At 35.4% G+C, this 15,252-nt stretch overlaps 1 protein-coding gene across 2 annotated transcripts in view; it reads right to left on the bottom strand.

Annotated features, from left to right (window-relative positions):
• The window catches only part of Kctd3 (potassium channel tetramerization domain containing 3), a 51,617-nt gene extending 36,850 nt beyond the window's left edge, over positions 1-14,767 (bottom strand). For both annotated transcript variants that reach the window (XM_026387984.2, XM_026387983.2), the window contains exons 1-8: positions 14,609-14,767; positions 8,695-8,748; positions 8,425-8,470; positions 7,777-7,850; positions 3,548-3,606; positions 3,222-3,302; positions 2,193-2,333; positions 1,635-1,725 (exon numbers count right to left, since the gene is read on the bottom strand). In XM_026387984.2, coding sequence (XP_026243769.1) covers positions 1,635-1,725; positions 2,193-2,333; positions 3,222-3,302; positions 3,548-3,606; positions 7,777-7,850; positions 8,425-8,470; positions 8,695-8,748; positions 14,609-14,691 — 629 coding nt within the window. In that variant the 5' untranslated portion in view covers positions 14,692-14,767. The remainder of the gene's footprint in view (positions 1-1,634; positions 1,726-2,192; positions 2,334-3,221; positions 3,303-3,547; positions 3,607-7,776; positions 7,851-8,424; positions 8,471-8,694; positions 8,749-14,608) is intronic.
• Between the last annotated feature and the right edge of the window lie 485 nt (positions 14,768-15,252).

Below are 15,252 nucleotides of genomic sequence, written 5' to 3' on the forward strand. Positions count from 1 at the left end.
TCATATAAAAACTGTCTATAAATTATCCAAAATATTATTTTTATACTATTCAATAATTTAATTTTAAAATCCACAAAACATTCTCAAAATGAAAAGTTTGCACCTAATCACTACTTACAATAAAAAACCTGAAATAACAGATATAAGGGGCCCTAACCAAATGTGGCAAGCCTTTTCATAAACCGAGTATTTTTCAATGTATCTGGGATTCTTTATTTGGGGGGGGGGGGCACAGTTTTACTGGGATTGAATTCAGGGGCACATGACCACTGAGCCACATCCCCAGCCCTATTTTGTAGTTTACTTAGAGACAGGGTCTCACTGAGTTGCTTGGCATCTCACTTTTGCTAAGGCTGGCTTTGAACTTGCGGTCCTCCTGTCTCAAAGCCTCCCAAGCAACTGGGATTACAGGCATACACAACTGCACCCAGCTGATATCTGGGATTCTTTAAAACATATCTTATTATAAACTCTAGAGGACATTTGTAACTTTTTAAACTTTCTGTGCTTATTTTTTCTTAATCAAAGTCAATAGTGACAAAAATTTATAGATTCCTTAATTTTTCAGCAATTAAATTATATGGGATATTAATATAAACTAGCAAATTCCAACCAGTTTTTTTGCTTCCATTCCATTTTCTATCATCGGCATTTCTCAATGCAGATAGTGATTAGTGATTTGAACTGACTGTTGACCTTTCCCCATTTTGCCCACTTAAAAAAAAAAAAAAAAAATATATATATATATATATATCACTGGTCTACACTATTCTTCACCCTCTTTTAGTGTCTAAGAATCTAAAAATTAATAAAATAAAATTATTGCATAAATCTCTCACATTATAGATATTAAACCCAACTACTTTTCCCCACAACTGTCCTGTTTCACTACGTCACTCCCAACAACACAGTAATTATGACCAGTAGAGTCTTACTCTTCTATAGAGTATAAATGACTGAATCATTATAACCTACAGTGGCTACATTTTCTTAAGCTACAATTAATAATCATCATCTTATAACTGAATCATTAAAGTTAAAAAATTATGATATGTATATTGATAATTCTATCTAAAATTACTTAATGTAAGTTAAATGACTCAGAAGCTAGACAGAACCAAGAAATAATAACATCAAGACATCTCAGTTACATTACAGTTGATACAGCCTGGCAAATACAATAAGAAGACTATCAGCAATATTTACAAATTTGCTGTCAAAGTAAAAGCAAACTAGACTGGGGGTATAGCTCAGTGGTATAGCACTTGCCTAGCACATGTGAGGCACTGGGTTTAATCCTAAGCACCACATACAAATAAATAAAGGCGCTGTGACCATCTACAACTAAAAATGTTAAAAAAAAAAAAAAGTAAAAGCAAACTAAATCTTAAAATGGATTCAGTAGAAGTGGGTGAGATATCCATGAAAAAAAATTATTTTTTTCAGATACCACCCCCAGCCCTTTTCATTAGCAATACTGGGGACATGCACATACTAGGCAAGTATTCTACCATGTATATCCCCAGCTCTGCAGAGGAAAATTCTGATGGATAAAAGAAAGAGCTCCTAATCTAATAATATAAAATCATAAATATCAGAAACTACCATCTAAAACCATTATTATTACGTAATACCTGTAACACACAGCAAAATGAGCATATGCAGCTACAATCCAGTTGTGATGGCCAGCTACTATTAGCACCTTTCGTGGATCCACAGGAAATCCTGTTGATTTTGGAAAAAGAAATATCTTATATTCTAAAATGAGTTGGCAAATTATGGCCCACAGTCCAATTCCAGTCTTCTGCCTGTTTCGATTAATAGCTTGGATGGAACACAGTCACATGCCCTTGTTTACCTATCGTCCATTGTGCCCTCATGCTACAATGTCAAAGTTGAATAGCCCTGACAAAGACAGTGTAGTCCATAAAGCCTAAATTTTTAATTTACAATCTGGTTCTTAACAGAAAGTTTATCAATCCTTATTCTGAAGATTCACAGCAAACAGATCACATTACTTTTTAAATAAATGATTATGTTAAATGAGATTCTTTTTAATGATCTAAATGATAAATCTGGATTTAAAAAAGAGATAAGGCAAAAATTACATATTTAAAAATAATTACTCAAGTATTTTCAAGAACTGAAAATATATGCATTTTTCTTTTTCTATTTATATAATCTTTTCTTACCCAGTCTAACAGTCTCTTCTCCAGTTCCAGAGAGAACAGGTTGAGTACCATTTCCCCTGGCTTCACCTTCTGCAGAATTTAGTCCATTCCGAGAATCAGCAGAAGATCTAGCTGTATTGTTTATTTTACGACTAGGAATGCCTATAAAGGAAAAGCCATATTTATTTTATGGGTTAACCTTCCAAAAATTAAAAATACCATATTGTAAGAGAAAAACATTAAAATGTGAATCTCACTGTACCTAAAATAGATATACTGAAATAGCAATTTATATGCTAATTACAATTTTTAAAAGAATATTAAAAAAATTCACAGATTTTTGGTATTTGCCATATCATTTGAAATAGAGAAGATTACGATTTATCATTTTGTTCTACTTTCATCTACCTCCAGATTACTAAATTAATGGTTCATTCATTCAGTCTTTCCACCAGTCTTTACATTTATGGTATAGTTACTATGTGTCAGGTATTCTGTACTAATTTAACTTTGCTTTGGAACTGAACTTCCCCATATCATTTATTTGGCAGGGGAGGCGTTTTACAAAATGAAACCTTACTCACATAGGTAAAGGCTGAACTCTTCTAATTATCGAAAGTGGGACATAGGTAATACTGATGTACTTCTGAAAAGCTCCTTGGATTCTACAATAAGAAGTCTGGCAACCTGAGCTATGACTAAGGTGTTAGCAAACTATACCCCAAGGGAAATAAAAAAAAAAAAAAAACACTAAATAAAGTTGTAAAGGACATAGTAACATTCAATCCTTTATGTAGTATATGCAGCAGAGTCCAGTAGTTGCCATAGAAGTCTTCTGGCTCACAAAGCCTATCTGGCCCTTTACAGAAAAAAATGCATCAAATTTTTCTCTATAACATGTAGTGTGACTTAGCATCTAAAAGAATTAATGTTCTAATTCTAGATTTATATAAAAGAAACTCAGTAATCAAAGAATAGTTTTTCCTATTTGTAACTATTTAATGACAAAAAGAATTTTTTAAAAGACAAGTTAAAATAAAGCAGAAATACCTGGTGGGGGCAAGTAACCATGAAAAAGGACACTGCCACAAGATGAACGCTCCAATTCTTCACATAGGAGAAGCCTTCTTACTAAAAACATTTCAAAGCAAACTTGTCAAGAGTACATGCAAACAGAAAAACAGTACTCCATTTTTATTTTCTCTAGTTAAAGAGGATAAGGAAAGAAAAGGAAAATGTTTGAGTTAAATTAGAGTTAATAAACTCTTTTTAGTATGAATAGCCACAAAAAATTAGGACCCAAATATAAAACAAATTTCATTTGGGCAAATTTAATGCACAAATAATAAACACAAAATACTTAAGAGACTACATACCTAATGGAGTGATTCCATAAAATTCTGCTTCATGCCTGAGAACATTAATACTTACTCCCCTATAAAGAAACAAATGAATGAAATAAATTCTTTAACATTGGTAACTTAGATTATACCTGAAGCAACAGGAGAAAGTCCTGGGTTCTAAAAGTGAAAAAGCCATAAGGCTTTAAACTTACTTTTTAATATCCTTAATCATTTCAAAAAGTCTAAATAAAAAACAACTTCATGTGAACCAAAACATTTTGTTACCTACTATAAAAAAAATATTCAACGAATATAAGTAAAAGAGTTAAATAAGTAAAAGAGTTAGATAAGTAAAAGAGTTAGGGCGGTACTCTAATGCAAATGACTTATCAAGATGTATCAGACACAAAAACAAGAGAAAAAGTTATTCCTATGGAATTGCTTGTAGCTTTTTAACATAATTATTTCCACACATATTTTAACCTTCCTCATTATATTGTAAGCTCCATACAAGCAATCTACTTCGACTTCTGTATACCTTGTACTACACTTAGCACAGTGCTGGCATAAATAATCTGTTGAGTGAACAAAACAAAATAAAAATAGGAAAAACATTAGCTTTAGCAAAGACAATGTCATCCAGATGAAGACTGTTACAACACAGTAATACAGTTAAGTAACAGGAAAATAAAAAGTAAAAAAAAAAAAAAAAAAGAATATAAGCCTCAAAGCTTACAATAATAATGATTCATTTTAGGTTTCTATTATGTGTCCTTACTTTATAAATACCACCTGGCCTTAATAAATATGAAACTGTGATATTAAACTGTTTTTATTTGTGAAATTAATTATGACATAAAAATGATTTAAATTTTCTGATTCCATTTCAAATCTATCTGTGTTGACAGGTGGCTCAGGGCACACATGATAGTTCTTCAAGAGTTTCATTCTCCTTAGGACAGGCAAACAAATACAATAATTATAAAACAGCATGATATGGGCAATGCAGATTTCAAGGAAGAGAATTAGAACATAATTATTTGAGGGTTGCTTGTTTTTAATCCCTTCCTTCCCATCTTCTTTTAGAGGGAACCATTGAGAATTTAAACTTGGTAAGGCTCTTTAACTGAAAAAAGATAGTAAGTTGTAAGAAAAGTTGCTGGTAAACATGCACATTTAAATTAAATCTGCCTTTCATGGTTGATGTAACTATGGATTAGTCAGAAAATCATTGACTAGAAGTGAACTTGGGACTTTCTCAATCCAAATGCTATGGGTGAAAATAATCTTTCTCAAGAAGTAGTAATATACTTCTCACATCCCGCCAATCACAGGCCAAAAAATCGATATAACAAGAAGGCCCAACAAACTTTTTTATTCATTTAATAAATATCTATTTTTTTATATATTACACATGCTACTTTAATGATGGGTATATGCCAAGAAATAAACTTAAACCAAAAAAGATCTCTGTCTTCAAGGAGTTTACCTTCTAGTGAATGAATATAAGCCAAAAACAAAACAATATTATAAAGAAGCAGCTAAAATGAACAACTAAATTTCTAAAAAAAAAATAATAATAATAAGGAATCCTTACTGAAAGCTTATTGGGAAAATATGAAAATAGTAAATGCAAATCATCACTCCCTGATAGGAAACTCAACTATAATTGAAGATGGCAATGTTAAAGATATAGTTCAAACAATCATTGATTTATCCACAAAGAAAATAATGTAATGAGCTCTTACCATGCTTCAATCACAGACTTAGGTCCTAGGAATGTATAGCAAACTGTAGCTGCTCTTTTGGAATTTAAATCAGACTACTAAAAATGAATAAAATATAACAAGTGCTATGACAATGACAGAATAGGAAACTATGAATACTTAAATTAGGTAGACACAGCAAAGATTATTAAAGTAGTCAGGTTTAGTCAAGACCAGGAAGAGTTCAAATTTTATAAGAGAAATTACACTGGGGCCAGACTATAGACAAAGATCATCAAGCCCTGAATCCTAAGCCATCAGTCCAATATAACATCGAGAGTTTTAAGCAGAGTAGCAACCTGATCAGAAGATAATTTTGGCAGCAATGTGGAAAATATAATGGAGGGATACAAGGCAGGTAAACTGCTCAGGAAGTTTTTGGAAATACATTAAAGGAAGAGATGATGCTGGCCAGTATCTATAAAAGTTAAAGCCTGAGGAAATCTTTAATCAAAAATCGTCTTGGCAATGAGGGTCTCCCTTCATTTCCATGCAATTTCCCTTTTCTCTCCCTTTCCCTCCCATCTCATGTCTCTGTTTAATGTTAATCTTTTCTTCCTGCTCTTCCTCCATGCTCTGTTCCTAGTTGCTCTCATTATTTCAAAGAAGACATTTGGTATTTGTTTTTTAGGGATTGGCTAGCTTCACTAAGCATAATCTGCTCTAGTGCCATCCATTTCCCTGCAAATTCCATGATTTTGTAATTTTTTAGTGCTGCGTAATATTCCATGGAAGAGGTTGTGAGGGGAATGGGAAAATAAACAAGGAGAGAAATGAATTACAATAGATGGGGTAGAGAGAAAAGATGTGAGGGAAGGGGAGGGGGGATAGTAGGGGATAGGAAAGGTAGCAGAATACAACAATTACTAATAAGGCATTATGTAAAATTGTGGATGTGTAACCGATATGATTCTGCAATCTGCATTTGGGGTAAAATTGGGAGTTCATAACCCACTTCAATTTAATGTATGAAATATGATATGTCAAGAGCTTTGTAATGTTGTGAACAACCAATAAAAAAAAAATCGTCTTGGCAAGGCTAGGGTTGTGGCTCAGTGGTAGAACACTTGCCTAGCACGTGTAAGGCACTGGGTTCAATTCTCAGCGTCACAGAAAAAATAAATAAAATAAAGGTATTGTGTTCATCTATAACTAATAAAAATATTTTTTAAAATAGACTTGGCAAATACTGTATATTCTCATTCAAAAAGTTGATCACACAGGAGGAGAGATAGAAAAGAGGTCTTTAGAGGAAAGGAGTGAATTGGGGAGGACCAGTAAGGTAGCTAATAGATATCCAATACTATAAGGATGGATTTAGGCCTTAGCCTAAGCAACTCCATTTTGAAACTCCATTTTGAAACCTGCAGTCTCACCAGGCACACCTATGGAGCCCTCCAATATGATCATCAGGCACAGCTTTTCTCCCCATCCTGACAAACTCAGAGTAAAGTCTCTGTCATGTTGCCCTCACCCTGATAAGGAGGAAAGGCAAGAAAATCAGGGTGGGGACCACCCGACCAGATGCTTTAACCTCAGGGCAAATGACGCCACCGAGAAATCTGGTAGCACAATGGGGATTGAAAGGGTGGTCACAAGCCCCAAAATTTAGTATAAATGATGAAGCAAATGAACAGACAGCCAGCCAGCCAGCACTGTTGCCCTCATGCTGGAGAGCCTGATGAGGACCTGGACTGATATCCCAATTCTTCTCATCCTTTGCCTAATCCTCTGCATCTTCCTTACTGCTTTCAAACTCTACAGCCACATCTTGACCCTGGTAAGAACTGCAACTTCTCCCTATGACCCTCTCTTCAACGGGCTGTCAGCTCCACCCCAGGAGAAGCCTGCCTCAGTCCCTGACCTGAGCACCATGGTCTGAGTTAATGTGCATCTGCTGGACTTAGAGCATAAGGCTTGAAACTTCAGATCTGGCACTTGAGCTTAGCATGCAGAGGGAATGTCATGAGCCTGCCATAATTAAGAGTGTTTGCAGTGTTTAGAATTAATCTAGAATTGTTTGCTGTGGATTGATTATGCTACTGTCATTTTCTTGATCAAGAACCTATAGATTGAAATTATATTAAGTGATGTGAGTGAATAAAGCATTGAAAGGGAAGAAGCACGTAGACATTCTTATTTCTCCCCCTCTACTGCATAAGTCACACCTTTGCCCATTATGACAAAGACACAGAGGGAGCACGTAGTTCTAATGTTCTATAGCATGACAGGGAAACTACAGTCTACAGAAATTATCATACATTTCAAAATAGAATGGGTTAAAGGTCCCCAATACATAAAAATGATATGAGATAGAAATGCGAATTACCCTGATTTGATCATTACACATTGCATGTATCAAGCTATAGCCCTTAAATAAGTATAAATGTTATAAGTCAATTTAAAAAGTCAAAGGGGTAAACAACATTTTCTTTATGAAATGTATCAAAAATAGTTATCAGCAAGAATTTACTTTAAAAAGGATGCATTTCTTACCTTAAGTCTAGTTCTTTTGTCCGAAGAAAATTTAAAATGGGTGCAAATGCTGCTGGATCTCTATCAATAAATATCTATAAATGAAGAATTTTTATTTTCAAATTAAAAATACTGTATTTTCATGATTTCATTCTTAATGTTTTAAAAATCAAAATGCTGTTCTAACTATGAATTTGTGGTAATTTCTTTTTTCTCTTTAAAAAACTATTAAATTGATGATATTTTAAAATGTAGGGAAAATATTAATTAACAAACCAGTTTTCTCATTTTTATTTATTGATATTTTGGGAAATAAAAAATTGTAGGTAATGGTAATCTGCAAATTCTTACCATTCTAATATCAAAATATTTGATATTTACATCTACTTACTTATTAAAGTTTTATTTATTAAAGAACTACTTCCTCTATTGCCTATGTAACCTCATATTCTACAATCTTTCTAATAATGAACATATAAATTGCTGTATGGAGTATTATCTGTTTAGAAATACTCATGTATAAGATAAGAAATAAATAAAAACTAAGTCACTTTCATTTAGTGGTATTAAAAGATTAGCTTCCATAACTCTTGAGTCACCAAATACTAAGGACCAAGCATATTAACATTAATTAAATTTAGAAATATATATCAACATTATTTTACTCACAGCACCAGTTTCATCTCGAAGTGTTGAAATTCTTCCACTCAGTAAACTAGAAGCCATTAACAAGAAGCTAGAGTTAGTTTTTAAAATCTAAGTGTACACAAATGATCAAATTATCAAATTTCAAAGCCAATATCAACTCTTAATTTAAAAAGTTCTATTTTTAGAATAAACTTTTTTTATTTAAGAAATAACCTCTTAATTTAACTGACAAGGAAATTATTACTTTGGCAAATAATCAAACATACAATAACAAAGAATTGTATAAATTACCTGGAAAAAAAAGAATCTGGAATCCACATTAGAGTTTGTCTTGAGGTACTAAATCTATAATCAAAAATTAACAGTTATTATAAGTGAGAAAATGATTTGAAATCTCAATATTAGTTAACTTACTTTAATGGGCTGGCTAATTATTTACAAGCTGTTGCATAATTATAGCTATATCAATTATATTTATCACATATCATATTTTCAAATTGCACTACTTTCAATTCAGTTAACATTATTCAAGTTCTCAAAAAAGGCAAACAATTTTCAACCATATAATGCTTCCTAGAACATTATTTTCCAGCACGTCAATGTGCCAAAGAATCAATTATGCTGTCGTGCCCAATTTCCATTTCTCAGCATAATATTTTCTTCAGATCCCATTTCATTTCTCCGAACTTTTTGTTTTCTTCCTCCAGTACTTCTTAAAAATCCTAAACAATTTATGTTCGCTATCATTTTAGCATCTTTATGTTGACAAGATCACACCCTTTATGTCCAATAACCCAAATCCATCTTTTCTTGACACCACTGAGGTTACTGTCTCTGTAATGACTTCTGCAAATATTCTAACTTATATTGCCTCTTTTTGAGATCATCGTAATTTAAGTGTAAATTATGCATTCAACACTTACTTTGTTATTTATGTAATAATCATATGCTACTATTTGTAGACGATGCATTCATTCATTTAAAAAATTAGTAGAGGGTTAGGGTTGTGGCTCAGCCGTAGAGTGCGCTTGCCTCATACTGTGAGGCACTGGGTTCAATCCTCAGCACCACGTAAAAATAAATAAATAAATAAATATATTGTGTCCATCTACAACTTAAAAAAAATTAGCAGAGATATCACTTTTTGAAATTAACTGTCATTTGATCAAGTCTGCTTATTACCATCAGTTTGTAAGAAGATCTTAACCAAAGTCTTGGACCATAAATCAAAAAGTATGTAAGCCAACATGACAAAGAAAGGAATACAGTGAGTATCCAGTCCAGTTTTTGTCTGAATATTTTCATTTTTAAGTCATCACAAGTTAGCTCACACAGAAGAGCACCTTGGAGATCTCTACTTTCACTCTACATTCACTTTCTGGAATTATATGAAATCTCTAAATTTATGTTTATCTTTCAGACGTAAACTAAATAAGGTGATTGGATAGTAGCACTGGTTGCCATATGATATCAACAGGCAACTCACCTAAATCAGGAACTTGGAATAACCAGATAAGTAGACACTATTTACTCGTTGCTCATCCTATCAAACCTTAGAATTCATTCCATTTCTCATTCCCTTTTTCCAAGTGGCATAGCAAACAGCAGTGGAATGAAGGCCAGGTTGAAAACAGTAGCAATCACCAATACTTATACAGAATCCACTCATCTCTAAACTTGGCAAGTCCACCTCCACCTGAGGCAGCAATGACTTGTATTTTATATCACTTGATGAATGGACACATTTGTCTTTCAAACTTATCTTCAGAAATTCATTTAATATACAATAGTATACATTTTTAATAAAGGGGGGGGGAGAGAACAACCTGTAACTCCATAAGGCTTGGCAAGCTAGCACATAATCAATAAATATTTGTTGAAATTTGAGTTGTGCTAACCAAAACCACACACTATATCCAGTTACATATTTTATACAAAACTGAGACAGTGATTCGGTTCTACAATCTGTGGACCTTTTATGGTTGCAACAAAGCATTTCCAAAGTGTTAACAAACAGATGTCACTAAACTGCCCACTTGACAAAACATTTAGCACCATCAATCTTAGTGTCAGGAACAGCAGACATAGTGCATATACTGTTCAATAAAAAAAGCTTTATGCTCAACCTCAGTGATTTTCTATTATTATCAAAACATGCTTTTCAATCACAAAAAAAATCATCTTCTCTTCCTCCCACCCACAAGCTTACACCTGTGTGGAAAACGATTCTCTCACTGACTAAAGGAAACACAGTGACATAATTCATTAGTAAAATACTTTAGAGAACAGAGAGAGGTTAACTACCAACTATTTCAAGAGTGTTTTTAAGTGGTTACTATAACCGCTAATCTGATTATTAATTATTTATTCAAGAAAACATGGCAAAGTATTTTTCTTCTTAGAAAACTCAAATGAAAAGTAGATTATCATTAGTTACAGAAAACTGATTCAGTCAACTAAATAAAAGCAAATCAGTCAATGGTAAACTGAAGGATCAAAGGATCCACAGCAAGGAAGATTCACTGTTTTGGAAGCCATCAAATTAATTCCAAATAAGGATAATTTTTAACTTTTGACCTTGCATATTCACTGCTTACTCAGCAAACTTTTCAAATAATTCAAATTTAAATGTGACTTAGGAAATTACACAGATCTGCTTAATTTTAATTTTAGACAGTACTTTAGGATGAATTTAGTAGTCTGGAATTTTGGAACAAAGGGATTGGACCCTCACCACTACCAATTTTTTCCCCACAAGAGAAAATGAAAACATCAGCAAAAAGCAACAAAACAAAACAAACAAACAAACAAAAAAAGCCCCTAAACAGGTTCCAAATATAAATTATAAAAAACAAAACATTTAAAATTACATATACTAAGCATATTTCTTGCAGTATACATGAAAGCCTTTTCTGTTTTTTATTTCATAGTGTGCAAAGGAAAGGGTCAGGAGTAATCTGGTCTCAGCAAAACGATGACTAAAGAGACTGGCAAATTCACAATTATACTCCTTCCTTCTTGCCTACTTCTAAATTAGCTTGAAAGAAATATAATTAAATTACTTTCTTCAACAGACTGTTGATGCCACTCATCTTCGCATTTCATATTTTTTAATATTTCTTTTTATTTTAATTTGTTATATATAACAGCAGAATGCATTATAATTCATATTACACATATAGAGCACAATTTTTCATATCTCTGGTTGAACACAAAGTAGAGTCACACCATTCCATACTTGTACACAGGGTAATAATGTCCATCTCATTCCACTGTCTCTTTTACCCCCATTACCCCCTCTCTTCCCCTCCCTCCCCTTTCCCCTTTGCCCAATCTAGAGTTCTTCTAACTTCCTATGCCCGCCTCCCAACCATGTTATAAATCCTTATTCTTAAATCAGAGAAAACATTTGGCATTTGGTTTTTTGGGATTGGCTAACTTCATTTAGCATTATATTCTCCAACTCCATCCATTTACCTGCAAATGCAAGTGGAATATTATTCAGCATTAAAAGTGAATAAAATTATGCATTTCATGTTTATTTTATTTATTTGTTTATTTTAATGTGGTACTGAAGATAGAACCCAGTGCCTCACGCATGCTAGGCAAGCACTTTGCAGTTGAGCTACAGCCCCAAACCAGCATTTCATGTTTATTACTTCAATTTCTATATCAATTCTATAAGATCGGTACCATTAAAGCCATTTTTAATTTTAGAAAACTTAAAAAGTAATTTGCCCACAGTTTATAAATATAAAGCCTAAGAAATTATACCATGTACCTGACTCCCAGAGTACCCACTGGCTGTCCTGGCCCTCATGAGACCTAAAATTATACTGATTCATAACAGAATTCATCACAAATTGAGTAATATTGGCTTTCTTTCATTTCACTATTATTTTCTGTAAATAGTAAACATTTACAATTCTAAATGAAACCTCATCTTCCTTAATTTCTGAATCACCCACGAGTTATAAAAATTGATCATTTCTATAATATCTCTGAGTATGTCTATTTTCACATCTCTTGTCTCGGGCGAAAGAGATCTTATCTATAGCAGGTGCTTCTCTGCTTCTAATAAACTCTCCTTTTGAGTTTTACTGTATGATTTCAGAGCTTCAGTTCTATGTCACAGGTGGTTCTCCAATGAACAATTGCTCAGGAATTTTCTAACAGTGACTTAAGTAACTTTGTGTTAATCTGTGTTTTGTACAAGTATAATGGCTTCTATATCTCTTCTAACTCTGAAATGCTGCAATATGAATTAAAGCAGATCTAGCAAATATTCTTAGAACACTTGGTATCACACATTCTGTTTTCTATGGTCCATATCATTACTTATTTTATGAAGCATTTTATCCTAACAATTCTTGTTTTAAATTTTTTACTTTTATTTTTCATTCCTACCTGACAACTTTAACTGTCTTCTAAATTGCTTAATCCAGTAATAACTTATTATCTCATCTTGTATTCCTAATTATCTATTAGAAAAATTTAGAATGTGATAAAATCAAGATCTATAATTAATGTAAATAAAAAGTAAAATGTTATAGTAACAATTTAAATTTTTAATTGGATTTCTGTATTCTTTTCTGAACATTTTTTATTTGCTTTTTAGTTATCCATGACAAGAGGCTATTTTGACATATTTATACAAATATGGAGTATATCTTATTCTAATTAGGATCCCAATCTTGTAGCTGTACACAATGTTAAGATTCACTGTGGTGTACATGAATATACATGTACACAGAAAAGTGATGTCAGATTAATTGATTTCTGCATTCTTGAAGGAGAATTCACTCATTAGACTGGCCACTTTAATATACAGTAAATAATGATTTTTGTTATAATACTATAATTCCTTTTGAGAGCCTTAAAACAAATACTACCCACAATTCACAGCAATTACAAACCAGTGTAGGGATTTTAATTGATTATAATGCTACTCGTCTTAACACATACTGAAGGCCTACTCTTGACAGAGGTTCCAGTTTTGCATCCATAGTTACCTTCAATATTTTCATGATTTTAGAGAAATTTCTGCTTGTTACAGTAGGAGATATACATTTTCTCCATACAACTGGTATCTCTATAACAACAATAATGTTGTAACTTCTTACTCTTATTAAAGCTTTGGAGGAAGAGAAAAAAAGAAACAAGAATAAAGTATTTTTGTATTTTGTGCTGAATTTTATACCACTCTCAAAAAGCTCTTAAACGTTAAGGATTAAAACATTACTCATGTTTTATTACTGTGGTTCACATTTATCGGTTTATATTTTAAAAAACATTGTCTTAGATGTTGAAAACCTGCCATATTTCAAGCAAAGTAAAATACACTATAATCCACAGTACTTCACTGTTTATACCTGAAACTCAACTACCCCTTCTTTCAAACAGAGCTGGCAAACTCCCTTTTCTAAGAAGAGTGAGTGACTCATAAGTCATGGCAAATTCACAAAAACTGGTTCTTCCCTCCAACAAGCTTAATAAAAGGCAGAGAAAGGGAGTGGAAGGCCAGAGAGGCACAGAAGAGCTTTCAGTCTTTTTACTCAGTGCCAACATCCAAAGGCTCCTAGAACCAACTGTTCCAGCAGCCTTCTCTGGACACAGTTGAATAGAGCCTTCAAACCCATGCACCCAGAAAGTCTGAAAACAACTATGTACTGAAAACCTACTGCACATCTTGCACCGAAAGTCTTCTAATTACAAACAGCCCTTAATTGCGCATGGAAAAGAACGCTGTACTTTTCTTGACAGGGCTAACTCAACCCCATGTTAATCCCAGAGGGACAGAGAAGGGAGGTGGGGGGGGCGGGTGTTCATCTGCAACCGTCCAACCACAAGGTCAGGCTTCCACAAATTAAATTCCTCAAATTCACTCCGAGCTGAGGTAAGGCAGGCTATACAATGTCCCTCTTAGTTTGATACCTTAGAAAAAGAGAGAAACAAAGGCTGGCATTCTAAAAAGGCATCGACATGGCCACATGGCTCAGGCTCTGGGTGATTGCAGGAGGCCCTTCTGCCCCTCCCTGCCAGGTGCAGAGACTTCAGCAGCTCCAGATCCGCCCACCGTTCTTCTCACCTGCAGGACCCGCGCGACCCCCACCCGGCTCGGCTCTCCCTCACCCGGGGACCCAGGTCTCCCCGCTGGAGGCTGCCCGAAGCATCCCGTTTCCCAGCCCCCTCCCGGGCGACTCACCTGGTCCCCCCCACGTTCAGCTGGACGATCTCGCCGCTGCCAGCCGCCGCCGCGGCGAAGCTGCCACAGTGTCCTCCGGCCATCTCCGGCGGCTCCCGGAGCACTCGCCGTCCCCCCTCCCCGGCCGGAACCGCGGGGCCGGGAGCTGAAGCCCGAGGCGGCGGCGGCGGCGGCGGCGGCGGCGGCGGCGGCGGCGGCGGCGGCGGCTGCAGGGCCAGAGGGGCGGCCGGAGGGCGGGAGGAGCGCGGAGTCTCCCCCACCTTCCCAGTGGCCGGGCGGGGCTCGCTCGCGTCCGCCTCCTCCCCTCCGCTCGTGCGGCGCGCGAAGGCAGCCCGGCCTCCGCCTCTCGCGGCCTTCAGGCCGCCGGGCCGACCTCGGCCTCTACTCAATACCGGGCCACCACCGCTGCCGCCGCCACCTCCAAGGCTGCCGCCGCAGCCTCTGCCTCCCTGGGAGGAGGGGTCACCGCTCGGGACAAAATACCGCAGCGCTCACCCTTCGCCCGCGGCTGTTGCGGAGAAAGGGGGAGGAGGAAGGAAAGGCTGGGGAGGAGCTTCCCAACCCCACGGAGCTGGCGCAAAGGGAGGGTAAGGGATTGTGCTCCTGGCCGGCTGCCTTCCTAGACTGAATTCCTTCGCTGCCCT

This window comes from Urocitellus parryii, chromosome 9 (assembly GCF_045843805.1).
Source record: "Urocitellus parryii isolate mUroPar1 chromosome 9, mUroPar1.hap1, whole genome shotgun sequence".
Lineage (NCBI taxonomy): Eukaryota > Metazoa > Chordata > Mammalia > Rodentia > Sciuridae > Urocitellus > Urocitellus parryii.